This window comes from Carassius gibelio, chromosome A7 (assembly GCF_023724105.1).
Source record: "Carassius gibelio isolate Cgi1373 ecotype wild population from Czech Republic chromosome A7, carGib1.2-hapl.c, whole genome shotgun sequence".
In the NCBI taxonomy this organism is placed as follows: domain Eukaryota; kingdom Metazoa; phylum Chordata; class Actinopteri; order Cypriniformes; family Cyprinidae; genus Carassius; species Carassius gibelio.
This window is the reverse complement of record NC_068377.1, coordinates 41,716,946-41,733,577: the sequence shown is the minus strand read 5'-3', so window position 1 is coordinate 41,733,577 and position 16,632 is coordinate 41,716,946. Positions and strand designations below refer to the sequence as shown.

The window sequence follows — 16,632 nt, the reverse complement described above, 5'->3', positions numbered from 1 at the left end:
ATGGGAAGCATGATCATTTGTTTACTTTATTTTAATTTCTCAAATTCAAATATGAAAACCTTCCAACACACACACACAGAATACATACACACTTAGGTTTCATCCATAGTTTATTGATTAATATAGACATATACATGATATTGTGATCAATAATATAACAAAATAGAGAATGTGAGGAATATGAGTTGAACATTCTGCTGCAAAGCATTGTTAGTGTTTGTGTGTGTGTGTGTGTGTGTGTGAGAGAGTGTGAGTGTGTGTGTGTGTGTGTGTGTGTGTCACAGATGAACTCGACACAGCGTGACGTTCAGACGAGGAGCGTGCAGCGGCTGCATCAGATCAGAACAGTGCATAAACATCTGGATATAAGGACAGATTCACAGCATTCAGAGTTAGTCCATGTCAGGAGCTGCGCTGGTGTATTAGTAGCAGAGACATGCATCACAGTGTTACATTGACATGACATCTCAGTACAAATTAATAAATAAAGACATTAATATATTAATATTTCTGATCTATGGGCTACAGTCTAACACTATTATCTTCACTACTCAGTAATGCCTTTGATTTAGTTCACAATGAAATCTGACTTGGATCACACAGTAATTCACAGTCTAAGTCACAGGCGGCTTGCTACATCATCTGTTAGTTCAGGAACAGGTTAGTGGGTTTAGGGTCATGAAGCTGCGTTTGATCACTAGTGGCTCACTAACTCACCTACAGGGGTTTCACACTTGATGTTGTTTTATTATCACGATCGTGTGTGTGTGTGTGGAGCAACAGAGCACAACTATTTGCTGTTACTATCTTTATATCGAACTTGAGAATTTGTAAATGTTAGACTTGTTAGTTTCTGTGGGTGAAATGACACTAGAATGCAGTTTAGTGCTTTATCCTACGTGTAAAATCTCTGCATGTGATTGAGTTCAGTCAGAATAACACTACCTTTCTCACATTTCTGCCTTTGTTTACTCATTCATATGGAAGCCTGAATACATAATAATCATAATCATGTGTTTTATTGTCTCACAATTAAGTCTTTATTGAAAGTCTGAGATTTTTTAAAATTATAACATAAATTCAGATTTTCTTCAAGTTTACATCTTGTAATTCTGTTTTTATTTCTATTCTCCGTGCAATTCTTAGTTTATATCTTGCAATTCCGTCTATTTATTTTTCATGCAATTATGAGTTTATATCTTGCAATAGTGTTTTTTTATTAATTTTTTTGTGCAATTCTGAGCTTATATATTGCAATTCTGTATTTTGTTTACATTTTTTCGTATAATTCTTCTGATCTTATATCTTGCAATTTTGTTTTGTTGTTAATTCGGAGAAAAAAAAGTTATATAAAAAAAAAGAGATATAAACTCAGAATTCTGACTACATCTATTTTTAGTTTTTTGTTATGTTTTGCAGTTCTGAATTTATATCCTCCAAATCTACTTTTTGGTTTTGTCTTGTAATAAAAAAAAAAGTAATTGCAAATTGTACATGTTACATGCATTAATATTTCTTGAGTTGGTGCATTCTGTTGCTTGAGCGCTTCTGCTCACTGTCTGTGTTCATTGTTTGGACTAGAACAGCAGTAAATATCTTCTAAAGTTTGGAGTGAGAGTAAATGAGGGCAGAACACTTCCTGCAGTGAAGGACTCTCTACTGACCTCTGTTGAATTTACAGGTAAACGTCTAGGTTTCTTCAGGTGTGTAACTAAAGCTGAAGCGTGTGTGTGTGAAGCGTGATGTATTTCACAGCTGTATCATACCTCAAGAGCACAGCATACTGTTAAAATAGCACACAATATCAAAACCAAGACCGCAGAGTCGCAGAATCTCATCTGAACGTAGCAATATACTCCCCAAAACTGAGTATGTTGTCTTTGGATCCAGTTAAAGTTAAGAGAATGTCTTAAATGTAATTTACCCCAAACAAACGGTTTTGTTGCTGTTGAGAGGTTTATAAAACAAGTCAAATAATTCATCAGTGGGATATAAAACTAAACTCTGGGGTATAAACAAAGGATATGCTTTGATTTGGGGGGAAAACACTATTCATGCTGAGATTGAGAGATGCTACATGAGTTTTTGTAATCAATATTGGTTCTGTTTTAGTCCTGAACTCGGCGTGGTCTAAACTACAGGTCTGATTAAATCCAAGTGAGTTCTAGACGTCTGCGGCCTTGATCTGCACTGGTTTCCTGCACTAAACGTGGTCCTGGCCTAGATTACTGATTCCCTCTGAATGTGGAGTTTAGTTCAGGATCTAGAGGAGCTGCTGCTGCTGGCCGTGTGCCTCGGTGTGGAACACGTGAAGGGTTTGGGAGGCAGAATCGGTCCAGTGGATGAGCTCCAGCAGAACTCTGTAGGTCCAGACTTTAGCAGCAAAACTATCAGAAGCTTCAACTTCATCCTGACCCTGAAACGACAAACAGACAGTTAACACGAGGGAAAACTGAGCCTCCTTCCTAAACAAATGCTCTTGGTCCAAATGTGAACACGGCTTCAGAGAAAACAAACTTAATTTGAAACAGAAACGGTTTCTGTGCAGGTTATTTGATAATGATAACCAGTTTTTAATGTGTTTGACAGAAGTCTCTTCTTCTTATCAAGCAGCGTGTTTTTCTTTTTAAATAAGATAATATCATTCAAAAGTTTTGGGGTCAGTAAGATTAAAAGATAAAAATCATACTATTTATTCATCAAGGCTGCATTAAACTGCTCAAAAGTGACAGTAAACACAGCGGAGTTAAATAAAGACATCAGCAGTTTTAGATAAAATACAAATTTACACACCCACTCTGTGGTCAGTTTCAGGCATTATAGAGCACAGAAATAGAGCAGATGAGCACTTCACGCCGACACACCAACGTAAAGAGACTTTTTGATAACGAGCCAAACGTCTGTTCATAGGAACCATCCAAAAACATTCATTTAGTTTACTGTGATCTGCTTCATGTACTCATGTGTGAGAAGGAAAGTGTTCGTCTGCTGCACATCCTGATGTAGGAGATCCGCGGGACAGTGTTGGAGGGTCTGCTACTAAAAATAACACCACTACTAACTACATTAGTCAGTGTAGCGTGACAGGAGATCAGCTGTTTGAAATAGAGCAACTGTTACAGTAACAGAACGCTTTTGCAAATAGTGTTGCGTGATGGATAATTACATTGCTGTTGTTGTTGTTGTTGTTTTCACATTGCGCAATTTAACTTTACGACTATGAACTGATGCAATAACCGAACACACTCTCCTAAACTTATATTTACTCGGATTACTTTATCTTGGATTGTCTTATGAACTGTTCAATCTTAACTATTGTTACGGTATATTTATAATTTATTTATAGTAACTTCTAGCATGTTATTACATTTTTCAGTTCAAATTTAACGCATTACACTTATTGTTTAAAAACATAAAAAAAAAAACTAAATAAAAAATTAAATATCAAATAAATATAATGAAATGACAAATGTGTCACGGAATGTTGACATAGATAAATGTACAGTAAAATCTAAGCATACATAAACAAGGATTAAAATACTTTTTTTTTCATGTAACATGAAATCCCTAATGATTTTTTTCTTTGTCAATCATTTAGCTAATTGTTTACTAAAAAAATATTTATTTATACCTTGAGACTTAAAAGTAGTGTTTTATTTTTTATTTTGTTGTGTTTAATATTGTATTTTAGATCACATTTGTTTTGTTCTCACTTTTTAATGTTTATATTTACATTTGTTTGAAACATTTCATTATGTATTCAATTAGTTTGTGATATTGGTATTTATAATGTCTGTTTCATTTTATATCAAGTTGTATTTAAATTTCATATTTCAGGCCTTATATATATATTACAACTACATTTCATTGTACTTTTTATTAATTTATTGCATGACTTATTTCATATATATGCATTGTATATTTATGTTTTAATTTAATTTAGTGTTTTTTAAACTGCATAGTATTAAAACATACTGCCAAATGAAACCGCTTCAATAGTAGTGCTGTGAATCAATGCTAAGGCTTTCACAAAAGTTTGTCTGTCTGGTTCTGGACGACTTACAGGAAAAGGGATTAGGGTTTAGCGGTGCAGCTTGGGAAGGGTTTGATGAGCGTCCAAATGCTTATCACTGCTTCTGTGTGAACCACAGCAGACCAGAATAATAGAGCACAGGATAGAGTACAGGAGGGCATTAAAGAAACATTCCTTTCAAGCAGCATGTCAGTGCGAACAATGAGAATGAGTCAGCCCACATATCAGCGGCTCTGAAAGAGTCAAGCAGAAACAGTACTGACAGACTGATATTCTGCTCGTTTAATGAGAAATTATGTTTTGAATGATATATTGAGTTCATCACCTTTGGATAATAGCTGTGCCAACTTGGCATATTAACAGAAGTGAGTTTTATCTTGTGTGTAACAGTTGTGGAATCTACTTTGGAGATAAAACTCGTTTTGAGAAAACCGGCTTTAAAGACGTACTGTAATTAAAACCTACAGACGCATATAGAGAAAGTATGATAATTAAAACCAGGTCAATGATACATGAAAGAATCCTTCTATAAAAACCTTCAGAATATAGAGAGGAATAAAACTGCTAAGTGTGGTGAGTTTAAGTGCTGCTGAAGTGGAGATAAAACTCATTTTGAGAAAACGGCCTATAAATAGCTGTATTGTCATTGAAGCCTACAGACGCATATAGAGAAAGTTCGATAATTAAGCTCATGTGAATAATATGAAAAAAACCCTCAGTTAAAACATTCAGAATATAGAGAGGAATTTAATTTCTAGGTTTGGTGTCTTTAAGTGTTACTGAACTGGAGATAAAACCTCACCCCTTTAAAGATATGCATTTTACCATGTTTTTTTTTTTTTTTTTTTTTGACTAAAATGTATAAATTGGTGTGAATGAAATATGAACAAGCCCCTTAGTAAAATCCTTTAGAATATAGAGAGGAATTTAATTTCTAGGTTTGGTGTCTTTAAGTGTTACTGAACTGGAGATAAAACCTCACCCCTTTAAAGATATGCATTTTACCATGTTTGTTGGACTAAAATGTATAAATTGGTGTGAATTAAATATGAACAAACCCCTTAGTAAAAACCTTCAGAATATAGAGAGGAATTTAATTTCTAAGTTTGGTGTCTTTAAGTGTTACTGAACTGGAGATAAAACCTCACTCCTTTAAAGATATGCATTTTACCATGTTTGTTGGACTAAAATGTATAAATTGGTGTGAATGAAATATAAACAAATCCCTTAGTAAAAACCTTTAGAATAAGAGAGGAATTTAATTTCTAAGTTTGGTGTCTTTAAGTGTTACTGAACTGGAGATAAAACCTCACCCTTTAAAGATATGCATTTTACCATGTTTGTTGGACTAAAATGTATAAATTGGTGTGAATGAAATATGAACAAATCCCTTAGTAAAAACCTTTAGAATAAGAGAGGAATTTAATTTCTAAGTTTGGTGTCTTTAAGTGTTACTGAACTGGAGATAAAACCTCACCCTTTAAAGATATGCATTTTACCATGTTTGTTGGACTAAAATGTATAAATTGGTGTGAATGAAATATAAACAAATCCCTTAGTAAAAACCTTTAGAATAAGAGAGGAATTTAATTTCTAAGTTTGGTGTCTTTAAGTGTTACTGAACTGGAGATAAAACCTCACCCTTTAAAGATATGCATTTTACCATGTTTGTTGGACTAAAATGTATAAATTGGTGTGAATGAAATATAAACAAACCCCTTAGTAAAATCTTCAGAATATAGAGAGGAATTTAATTTCTAAGTTTGGTGTCTTTAAGTGTTACTGAACTGGAGATAAAACCTCACCCCTTTAAAGATATGCATTTTACCATGTTTGTTGGACTAAAATGTATAAATTGGTGTGAATGAAATATGAACAAACCCCTTAGTAAAAACCTTCAGAATATAGAGAGGAATTTAATTTCTAAGTTTGGTGTCTTTAAGGGTAACTGAACTGGAGATAAATCCTCACCCCTTTAAAGATATGCATTTTGCCATGTTTTTTGGACTAAAATGTATAAATTGAGGTGAATTAAATATGAACAAGCCCCTTAGTAAAATCTTTTAGAATATAGAGAGGAATTTAATTTCTAAGTTTGGTGTCTTTAAGTGTTACTGAACTGGAGATAAAACCTCACCCCTTTAAAGATATGCATTTTACCATGTTTGCTGGACTAAAATGTATAAATTGGTGTGAATGAAATATGAACAAACCCCTTAGTAAAAACCTTCAGAATATAGAAAGGAATTTAATTTCTAAGTTTGGTGTCTTTAAGTGTTACTGAACTGGAGATAAAACCTCACCCTTTAAAGATATGCATTTTACCATGTTTGTTGGACTAAAATGTATAAATTGGGGTGAATTAAATATGAACAAACCCCTTAGTAAAAACCTTCAGAATATAGAGAGGAATTTAATTTCTTAGTTTGGTGTCTTTAAGTGTTACTGGACTGGAGATAAAACCTCACCCCTTTAAAGATATGCATTTTACCATGTTTGTTGGACTAAAATGTATAAATTGGGGTGAATTAAATATGAACAAACCCCTTAGTAAAAACCTTCAGAATATAGAGAGGAATTTAATTTCTAAGTTTGGTGTCTTTAAGTGTTACTGGACTGGAGATAAAACCTCACCCCTTTAAAGATATGCATTTTACCATGTTTGTTGGACTAAAATGTATAAATTGGTGTGAATTAAATATGAACAAACCCCTTAGTAAAAACCTTCAGAATATAGAGAGGAATTTAATTTCTAAGTTTGGTGTCTTTAAGTGTTACTGAACTGGAGATAAAACCTCACCCCTTTAAAGATATGCATTTTACCATGTTTGTTGGACTAAAATGTATAAATTAGTGTGAATGAAATGTGAACAAACCCCTTAGTAAAAACCTTCAGAATATAGAGAGGAATTTAATTTCTAAGTTTGGTGTCTTTAAGTGTTACTGAACTGGAGATAAAACCTCACCCTTTAAAGATATGCATTTTACCATGTCTGTTGGACAAAAATGTATAAATTGGTGTGAATGAAATATGAACAAACCCCTTAGTAAAAACCTTCAGAATATAGAGAGGAATTTAATTTCTAAGTTTGGTGTCTTTAAGTGTTACTGGACTGGAGATAAAACCTCACCCCTTTAAAGATATGCATTTTACCATGTTTGTTGGACTAAAATGTATAAATTGGTGTGAATTAAATATGAACAAACCCCTTAGTAAAAACCTTCAGAATATAGAGAGGAATTTAATTTCTAAGTTTGGTGTCTTTAAGTGTTACTGAACTGGAGATAAAACCTCACCCCTTTAAAGATATGCATTTTACCATGTTTGTTGGACTAAAATGTATAAATTAGTGTGAATGAAATGTGAACAAACCCCTTAGTAAAAACCTTCAGAATATAGAAAGTAATTTAATTTCTAAGTTTGGTGTCTTTAAGTGTTACTGGACTGGAGATAAAACCTCACCCCTTTAAAGATATGCATTTTACCATGTTTGTTGGACTAAAATGTATAAATTGGGGTGAATTAAATATGAACAAACCCCTTAGTAAAAACCTTCAGAATATAGAGAGGAATTTAATTTCTAAGTTTGGTGTCTTTAAAGGTGCTGTAGGGAACTTTTGTAAAAAAATATTTTTTACATATTTGTTAAACCTGTCATTATGTCCTGACAGTATGAGACAGATAATCTGTGAAAAAAAATCAAGCTCCTCTGGCTCCTCCCAGTGCTCCTATTGCCATTTGCAGAAAGTTATGCGCTCCCGGTAAAAAACAACCAATCAGAGCTGCGGTCCGTACGTTTGTTTGTTTGTGTTCAAAATGTAGAAAAATGAACATAATAAGCGAGTACACCATGAATCCGTTTTCCAAACCGTGTTTTTAGCTTGTCCTGAATCACTAGGGTACACCTATAATAAGTGTTTATATTCAGACTATTTTAGATTGCTTCGGGGGTACGGCAGCGTAGTAACCCAGTACCTTTGTGATTCTTCATAGACATAAACAGAGAGAAGTAGTTCCGGCTATGATGTTCTTCTGCAAGACACAAGCAGTTCTGTTTATTAACCGCTAGAGCGTCAAAAGTTCCCTACTGCAGCTTTAAGTGTTACTGAACTGGAGATGAAATCTCACCCCTTTAAAGATATGCATTTTACCATGTTTGTTGGACTAAAATGTATAAATTGGTGTGAATGAAATATGAACAAGCCCCTTAGTAAAAACCTTCAGAATATAGAGAGGAATTTAATTTCTAAGTTTGGTGTCTTTAAGTGTTACTGAACTGGAGATAAAACCTCACCCCTTTAAAGATATGCATTTTACCATGTTTTTTGGACTTAAATGTATAAATTGGGGTGAATGAAATATGAACAAACCCCTTAGTAAAAACCTTCAGAATATAGAGAGGAATTTAATTTCTAAGTTTGGTGTCTTTAAGTGTTACTGAACTGGAGATAAAACCTCACCCCTTTAAAGATATGCATTTTACCATGTTTGTTGGACTAAAATTTATAAATTGGTGTGAATGAAATATGAACAAATCCCTTAGTAAAAACCTTTAGAATATAGAGAGGAATTTAATTTCTAAGTTTGGTGTCTTTAAGTGTTACTGAACTGGAGATAAAACCTCACCTTTTAAAGATATGCATTTTACCATGTTTGTTAGGCTAAAATGTATAAATTGGTGTGAATGAAATATGAACAAACCCCTTAGTAAAAACCTTCAGAATATAGAAAGGAATTTAATTTCTAAGTTTGGTGTCTTTAAGTGTTACTGAACTGGAGATAAAACCTCACCTTTTAAAGATATGCATTTTACCATGTTTGTTAGGCTAAAATGTATAAATTGGTGTGAATGAAATATGAACAAACCCCTTAGTAAAAACCTTCAGAATATAGAGAGGAATTTAATTTCTAAGTTTGGTGTCTTTAAGTGTTACTGAACTGGAGATAAAACCTCACCCCTTTAAAGATATGCATTTTACCATGTTTGTTGGACTAAAATGTATAAATTGGTGTGAATGAAATATGAACAAACCCCTTAGTAAAAACCTTCAGAATATAGAAAGGAATTTAATTTCTAAGTTTGGTGTCTTTAAGTGTTACTGAACTGGAGATAAAACCTCACCCCTTTAAAGATATGCATTTTACCATGTTTGTTGGACTAAAATGTATAAATTGGTGTGAATGAAATATGAACAAACCCCTTAGTAAAAACCTTCAGAATATAGAAAGGAATTTAATAAGTTTGGTGTCTTTAAGTGTTACTGAACTGGAGATAAAACTAATCTTGAGAAAAACAGCCTTTAAATATATGTATTATAATTGACATCTACAATCACAAATGGTTAAAGTATAACAAAATAAATACTTAAGTGTTTATTTTTGTATTTTAAATGTGTATTTTGGAATCTCAAAGTCTTGTTTTAAATACTGTGAAAATAAGTGTTTCCGAACTTTTGTATCAATCTAATTTGCTGTCATTATATGTTTGTGTGTGTGTTGCATTTGCATTGCACAAATGTTTTTTTCTCAACTTCCCTTCTTTTTTAACGGGGGTCACATGTGTTTTATATATTGCCATTTTACTCCACTATTTGTTATATGTGTGACAACTTGCCCCGGCCTTCTCCAAACAGGCATCATATGCTCTCTAGATATTTACAAACACACAAATTACTCTTTATCACACTGAAACTGCAGAATTGCAGTCAGTCGTGCTGAAGACATGCATACTTGTGGTGCATGTGTACCTGGACGCACTGCAGCGGTGGGGACGGCGGGCAGCCCCCCTCTCCGTTCTCCAGCAGGGCCCCGGTGCTGTGGAGCAGGTGCCCGAGCCGGTCCTTCACGCTCTTCCTCAGATTCTCGTACTCTCCCTGCAGCTCCTCGCCCATCTCCTCCACCTCTCGCACGATCAGACACTCCAGCAGCTCCATGCAGCGCCGCAGTGCTGAGCGCACGTGTCCCACCTGCTCAGTGGTGCTCAGGGCCTCGGGGCACAGGGTCAGGGTCACCAGACGCTCGCCGCCCGGTGCATGCTGGGACAGGAAGTCCTCCCGCTCTTTCTGAGGAGGAGGAACAGGCCTGTAATTAGTTATTACAGGAAAAGTGTCTCTTTAGAGGAAGATTAGTCACTCGGAGCGCCCACTCGAAGGTTACGGTTAATGCGGCGTGATCCGTGTGTTCCCACGTGTGCCCAAACCGGCTGTAATTAACCTAACGGCCCTCTGAGTCACATGCACAAACACATTCAATATCAATTATACATTGCGTGTTACGCCACCTCTTCAGACAAACCCAAAAATGGCTCTGACGTCTGCGCTGACGGCTCGCACACAGCACACAATGCTAACAATCAAATGCAACTGGTGCAATCATCACACATGGGCAGGATAAACAATATCAGAAGGATTTACATTTAAACAATTTTCACTCAGAAAATGCTGGTAAGTTTCACAAATTAGAAAAAGTCGGATATATTTTCTTGCAAAATGTACTCCAATGATGTGTGTTTAACATATTGTTTTGTAATTTATTTTAAATAAATGCAATGGAAAGTAAATACAGTATTTCACAATAATAAAAAATACAGTATTTCAGCCCAACTACTGTACATGCCAAATAATAATAATAAAATCATGCATTGTTCTATTTATATTTTTTTAAATATATATTCTTTATTTACTATTTGATAATACAGATTAAAACTGGTAAATGTGGTAAAAACTTATTTAACTGTTTTATTATTTTACAAAATATTTCCGAGTTAATAATATTTATATAATACAGTTACTGAATTAAACTCTTATTTATATAAAAAAGTTACTGAATTTTTTTCAGGTCCATCTGAATTAATCATTTTGAAGTAGAAAAACTATTATTTTCTTGTAAACACACTGCAATCATCTCCAATAGCTTTTGTTGTTATTGTTTTACTGCATGGGAGAAAACATTCATTCATCATTCCCTTAACCTCAGTTCCTGTCAAAGATCAAGGTCTATTCAAACTCCTCAGGATTTAGACCAACTAAAGACAGACCACAGAACTGCACTCTGAGACTTTTCTCTGGTTAAGACATCCAGACACCAAACCCGCTGACCACAGAGACTGTCAATCACTCATGCTCTGGGGCTGGTGCTTTAACTGACCTTTCAATCATCTCTAGTCCGAGGTTGACTGAATGATGAGCAGATGATCAGTTTAGTGTTCGCTGTGACATGCAGTAAGCACCCTACCTAGACAGCATTTCTAAACAAAACCAGCCTAAAGTACACTAGCCAGGAGAGATCACGGCCTCAGACCTAGAGAGAGGTATATCTGTGCAGCGTTACCGCATACCGGAGACGCGCGCCTGTGGTGGTTCTAACAGCGCCGTGACTGGCAGCAGCAGCAGTGCGGTCACGGACGCGTGATTAACGGCAGTCGTACTCACGTAGAGCTCGAGCAGACGCGTGCAGTCGCGGTGCAGCAAGCGCGCGAGCGCCGCCGCTCTGTCCGCCGCGGATCTCTCGGGGACGGGCGTGTCTGAGTCCGCTGTTCCCTCCATTGCGTCGCGGCTCCCGTTAGCGTGTCCGTTACCGCGCGCGCCTCGAGCCTTAAATATCACCCGGGCCGATCGAGGAGAGCTCGCGCGCCCGTGCAGCTCCTGCCGTCCGTGGGATACCGCGAGCACCGGGGGGCGTGATGACGTCACGCCACGCCGGTTCCGAGAAATTAAAAGCTCCGGGACTCGCGCCAGCTTCACTGAAAGAGACATAATTACAAAGCGCGTCATAATTCAGCGTGAGCGGCTCAGCTCTGCACCGACACTACCGTCGATATCATCATCATTAAACACCACAAAAACAACAGGCTCCATCTCTAGTTATCATTTCATGCGAATTATAACACGTGTTTTTTGTTTGTTTTAATATAAAGGGATGATAATTCTATCATTTACTATCATCAGGGGTTGGTTCCCAAAACGGTTTGAGTTTTTCTCTTCTGTTGGACATTAAACATGTATTTCAAAGAGTGTTGGTCCCCTTTGACTTCCACAGTGTGGACAAAAATACCAGGGAACTCCAGACTATAAAACATGATTGTGATTTTAACAGTGAAAGACTGTAAAAATACAGCAAAATATGTTAAATGGTTAACAGTAAGTTTCCATACTACATTAAAATACTGTTAAAAATATTTTTTTTTGGAAGTGAAAAAAAAACATTGTATAATTTACAGTGAAAAAACAACAACATAAATGGTCTTTCCCAGAATTCCCTGCATGACTTCATATTTGATATGTGTTTTTTAATATAAATAACTGTTTCTTCTTAGTTTTCTCTTATCAGTTGTGTACATTAGGGTTTAATCTTTCATCTAATGTTGTTTAATGAATGTCTTGCATTAGCTCAGCATCGTGTGAGTCACCGTGATGGAGTTCAGTGTTTGTGTATATGATGCCTACTGCTCTGTGTGTGTGCGTGTGTGTGCGTGCACTTTGGATGGGTTAAATACTTGACTGAATGTCACATTGATATTACATCAGTTAACGAAATACAGGTAATGAAGTCTGTAAAACCTAAAATGTTGCTACCATATATTTTAGGGTGAAGATCTGGTAACCTGTGTTTTTTTATGTTTTATTATTACTTTTATTACAGTGCATAAACTGTTAATATTCATAAAAATTTCTAAAAGATGAAAATAAATTAATGCAAGTTTGGAACAGCTTGACAGAATTGCCATTTTTTGGTAATTTGTCACTAATGATTTCCCCAAAAGAAAAAAAAAATATTGTAATATTATTTTAGTCACATTTATCACATCATTTTAGTATATACTAATGTTATAATTAATATTTTGAAATAGCTTTTACTAATGTTATAATTAATATTTTGAAATAGCTTTTATTTTTATATGATCTGTTTTTTTTATATGTCTCTGTTATTCATTATTAAACTTTACTCTTCACTTTTTTACATCTTGTACTTTGCATATTGTATCTAAAGTCTAAGGATTTTGGCGCTTGGAATAATGAATTAAATCACAACAACGTTTAATACAATCATATAAAACCAGATATTTATGTTTTCAGGGCATAACATATTTGAAAGAATGTGCACTGATGACAGACACAGTTAAATCGACCGGCCAGACACATATATAAAATGTATTATTATATTAAAATCGAATTGTTTTCCAGTAATTATTTAAACGAAACAATTATGAATTAGTGAACTCACCAGTGATATGGCTAATAGAAGTAATTATAAGAAACTACAACATATAGTTGGCCTAACGTTTCTGAAAATCCTCTTTGGTTATACAGTATCTCTATAAAAGCAAGCTTCCTGTGCCGAGCCGCCCCTGAAACTAAAGAGTTAGTAATGTTTGGGCCGTTTAGAGTGACTTGTAGCCCCAGAGCCACAGACGCTGTTATTTCTGTGTCGTACATCAAGTGCACTATAATAGCATCTACTAAGTGACACTTCATCCACTTCTGTCTAGAGACACAAAAGGCTGGAATTTCCACTTTGTCACAGTGTGTCTGTTCACACAGAAACTGGCCCGCATGATTTCACACCCACACCTTGACTCGGCTTCAGTATGTGATCGAGGACAAGCCTCAGTCTTCCTAAGCGTTCGTGTAAAACACACTTTTTAATGAGTACAAATTAACTCGCATGCTAACCTGCCAGTCAGATCCATCAGATATTTGGACATGAATCAGTGTGTCACATGCTTACAAACCACAAATATACCTAGAATGCTTTCATATCTAAACTATACCTTTAAATACAAGAACCCTATTTCCAGGGAAGATGTACGAATGTTTGTGATATACACATGTACTGTAGCATATGTGAATGAGGATGTGGAAATGTGTATAAAGGATTTTCATCTTCATAAGTCCAGGACAGGAATGTGTGTGCAGTCTCTTCTGATATGGATATGATATCAGCGGAGTTTCAGTGTTGTTCCAGTAGAGGGCACCATCCCCTGCGGTCTGAACCTGAGCACGTGACCTGATGATCTCATGGTGACGTCATCACCACCGTGTCATTTTGGAAATGATACATCTCAGACTATTTTAACCAGAGACAGACAAAACAATCGAGTTACACACCCAGTAGCGCAACAGTTGATATTTCAGTTCACACTGCTATTAATCTTTCCATCAGTTTTCAGTTTAATTTCTTTTTTTTTAATTAAGTGCTTATGTTTATTTATTTATTTTTATTTCAGTTGTAGGTCAAAGACATGCTACCATCACACTTTTAAGAGCTTGAGAAAAATTTGGTTCAACTGGCAAAGCATCTCTGTAAAATGCAATTCCTTTCTTCATATGCAGACTGCATGCAATACGTCAGTGAATCACTGAGCGACTGAGAGAAGATGCAGATATTGTGATTTGACAGGTGTGTCTTATCACTGCATCTCCTGGCAGCACAGCCCTGATGCACTTCACTGAATACACGATAGAAAGCACAAAGCATTCAGAGCATTCACACAGATAATAATCCTGAAGGACGTCAACAGAACCTATACCAAAATTAATCTCAAAGTCTGAGAATTATATTATCCGGAAGAAAGAATTCACCATCTGAAGTATTTCCTCTTGATTCTGAAATCATAAAGTTTCCTTGTTTTCAAAGTTCAAATTAGAGTTTGTTTCCCCGACTTTCAATATATTTCCAGAATACGAATCTAAAGCCAGATTTGAAATTCTTGTCTTGATTTTCCTGACATACTAAAGCTTTTACTATTTTCCTTTTCTATCACTCCATAAATTGGAAATTACTGTCAGAAAAAATAAATAAAAATAACCTTTTTTTTCTAGGAATAAAATGTTAACTATAAATCAGCGTGAATGATGACTGAACAAACCCCTCAGTAAAAACCTCCAGAATATAAATCTGCTAAATAAATTTGGAGAGATACTGAAGAGGAGTAATCACTAATTCATGCTGAGAGAACCGTCTACAGGTGCAGATAAATCAAGTAATCACTTAAAAGTATATTTGGAATGTTTTCTGTCCACTTCTTTCAAACATGTCCTGAAAAGCAAAATAGCCCACAATCTCAAAATCAGTGGATGAAAAACACCGCCTTAATACATCAATGTTATCAGATAGAGAGATGTGATAAAGTCCCTCAGAAGAACTGGTATGCACATCTAAATATAGAGGAGCCACCTACTGTTCATCTGACGCACACATGAGCAACTGAGAAGTTATTCACAACCTGCTGGTCAAGAATTAGATGAATGTTATTATTAGCACTGTAGACCTGACACATAAATACCCGGATAGACACCTACAGACACACCCAAACATGTTCCCTGTGCACACACGCACACACACACACACAAACACATGCACACACACGCATGCACACGCTTCCCACGCACACACACACACACAGCATGAGCCGCTCACATGCACACGGATGCAGGGTGTGGCGAGGAGCACAATATACAGCTTTCTTCTCTTTATTTCCTCAATGAAAATGAATAGCACACTTAATATCAGGAAGAGATCTGATTGTGTGAATATCAAAATTCACAAAATCCTTCAAGCATTTGTTATTAACAGCATTACTGAAAGAAAATCACAGTAACAGACTGGCAGAAGTGAGATAATTTGGTGTAGGATTTACTTGGAGACATTTCTGCTCTGAAAATGCTTTTTTGGAAAAGCCTATTTTGTTAATATAATGACAAAAAAAAGTCTTACGTAATACCGATGCTTACAATATAAGACAAAAATAGAACACAGACAAAAATGCTACCTTTTATTTTCAGATCTTTTGTTCTTGCAATCTTAAAAACAAACACTTATAGCTCTGAAAGCATCAGTGACGTCAGGCGTCAAGCTTCAGAACATGAGAATTGTCTCAAGAATCTCACTGCATTGGAAAACACTTTTGTTCTGTTTTGTTGTTATAAGTGTGTGAGTCTTGTAGTTCATGTACACACTTATCCACCTACACACAAGCACTTATCACAATACACAGACTTCAGGACACACTGCTTCATTATCATTCGTCTTGTGCATGAAAGGAAACGAACAAAAGAGATTCAGACAGACATATTCTTCTACAACAGAAGATGGTTCAGCTGAAAACAATAACATAAAATGTTTCTTTCAGGACCTTTTGTGTAAAGACTTAAGCTGCTAATAAATACTGGGACAACTTAAACTCCTCTTTACATTTTATTCATTTCCAAACCGTATATGCAAATATCTTCTTGTCAAGAATGCCTGTTCATCTTAAGGACTTCTTAAGAGCCTCCTCACATTCTGCCCTGCAGGTGCCTAAAGTGTCCTTCCACTCAGGTGAAGTGTTGGAGGCGTACAGTCGAGCGTCATTACACTTCCAGAAAAAATGATATGTATGTGAATGAAACGTCTTTGTGGTTTCACACTGATACAGTACACACCCTGACAGATCACTAAAATATGTTTAACTGGAAAACACTGTTTCAGTCTTTGTACTTTCATATTTGATTGAGTGTGCAATTATCTGTGATAATGACTTGCAATTTTTAGCAATAACTTCCGTGTTGTGACCAGCACCAGCTACTGCAGAGTACAACCAGAACTCTATCTGTCCGTT

At 35.6% G+C, this 16,632-nt stretch overlaps 1 protein-coding gene across 1 annotated transcript; it reads right to left on the bottom strand.

The window, feature by feature from the left end:
- Positions 1-92: 92 nt before the first annotated feature.
- On the bottom strand, positions 93-11,803 carry LOC128017482 (uncharacterized). The gene is made up of 3 exons (XM_052602894.1): positions 11,465-11,803; positions 9,782-10,096; positions 93-2,416 (listed from the first exon to the last, which is right to left on the bottom strand). The coding sequence occupies exons 1-3, from the start codon at positions 11,786-11,788 to the stop codon at positions 2,264-2,266; spliced, it is 792 nt and encodes a 263-aa protein (XP_052458854.1). The 5' UTR covers positions 11,789-11,803; the 3' UTR covers positions 93-2,263.
- Positions 11,804-16,632: the final 4,829 nt, after the last annotated feature.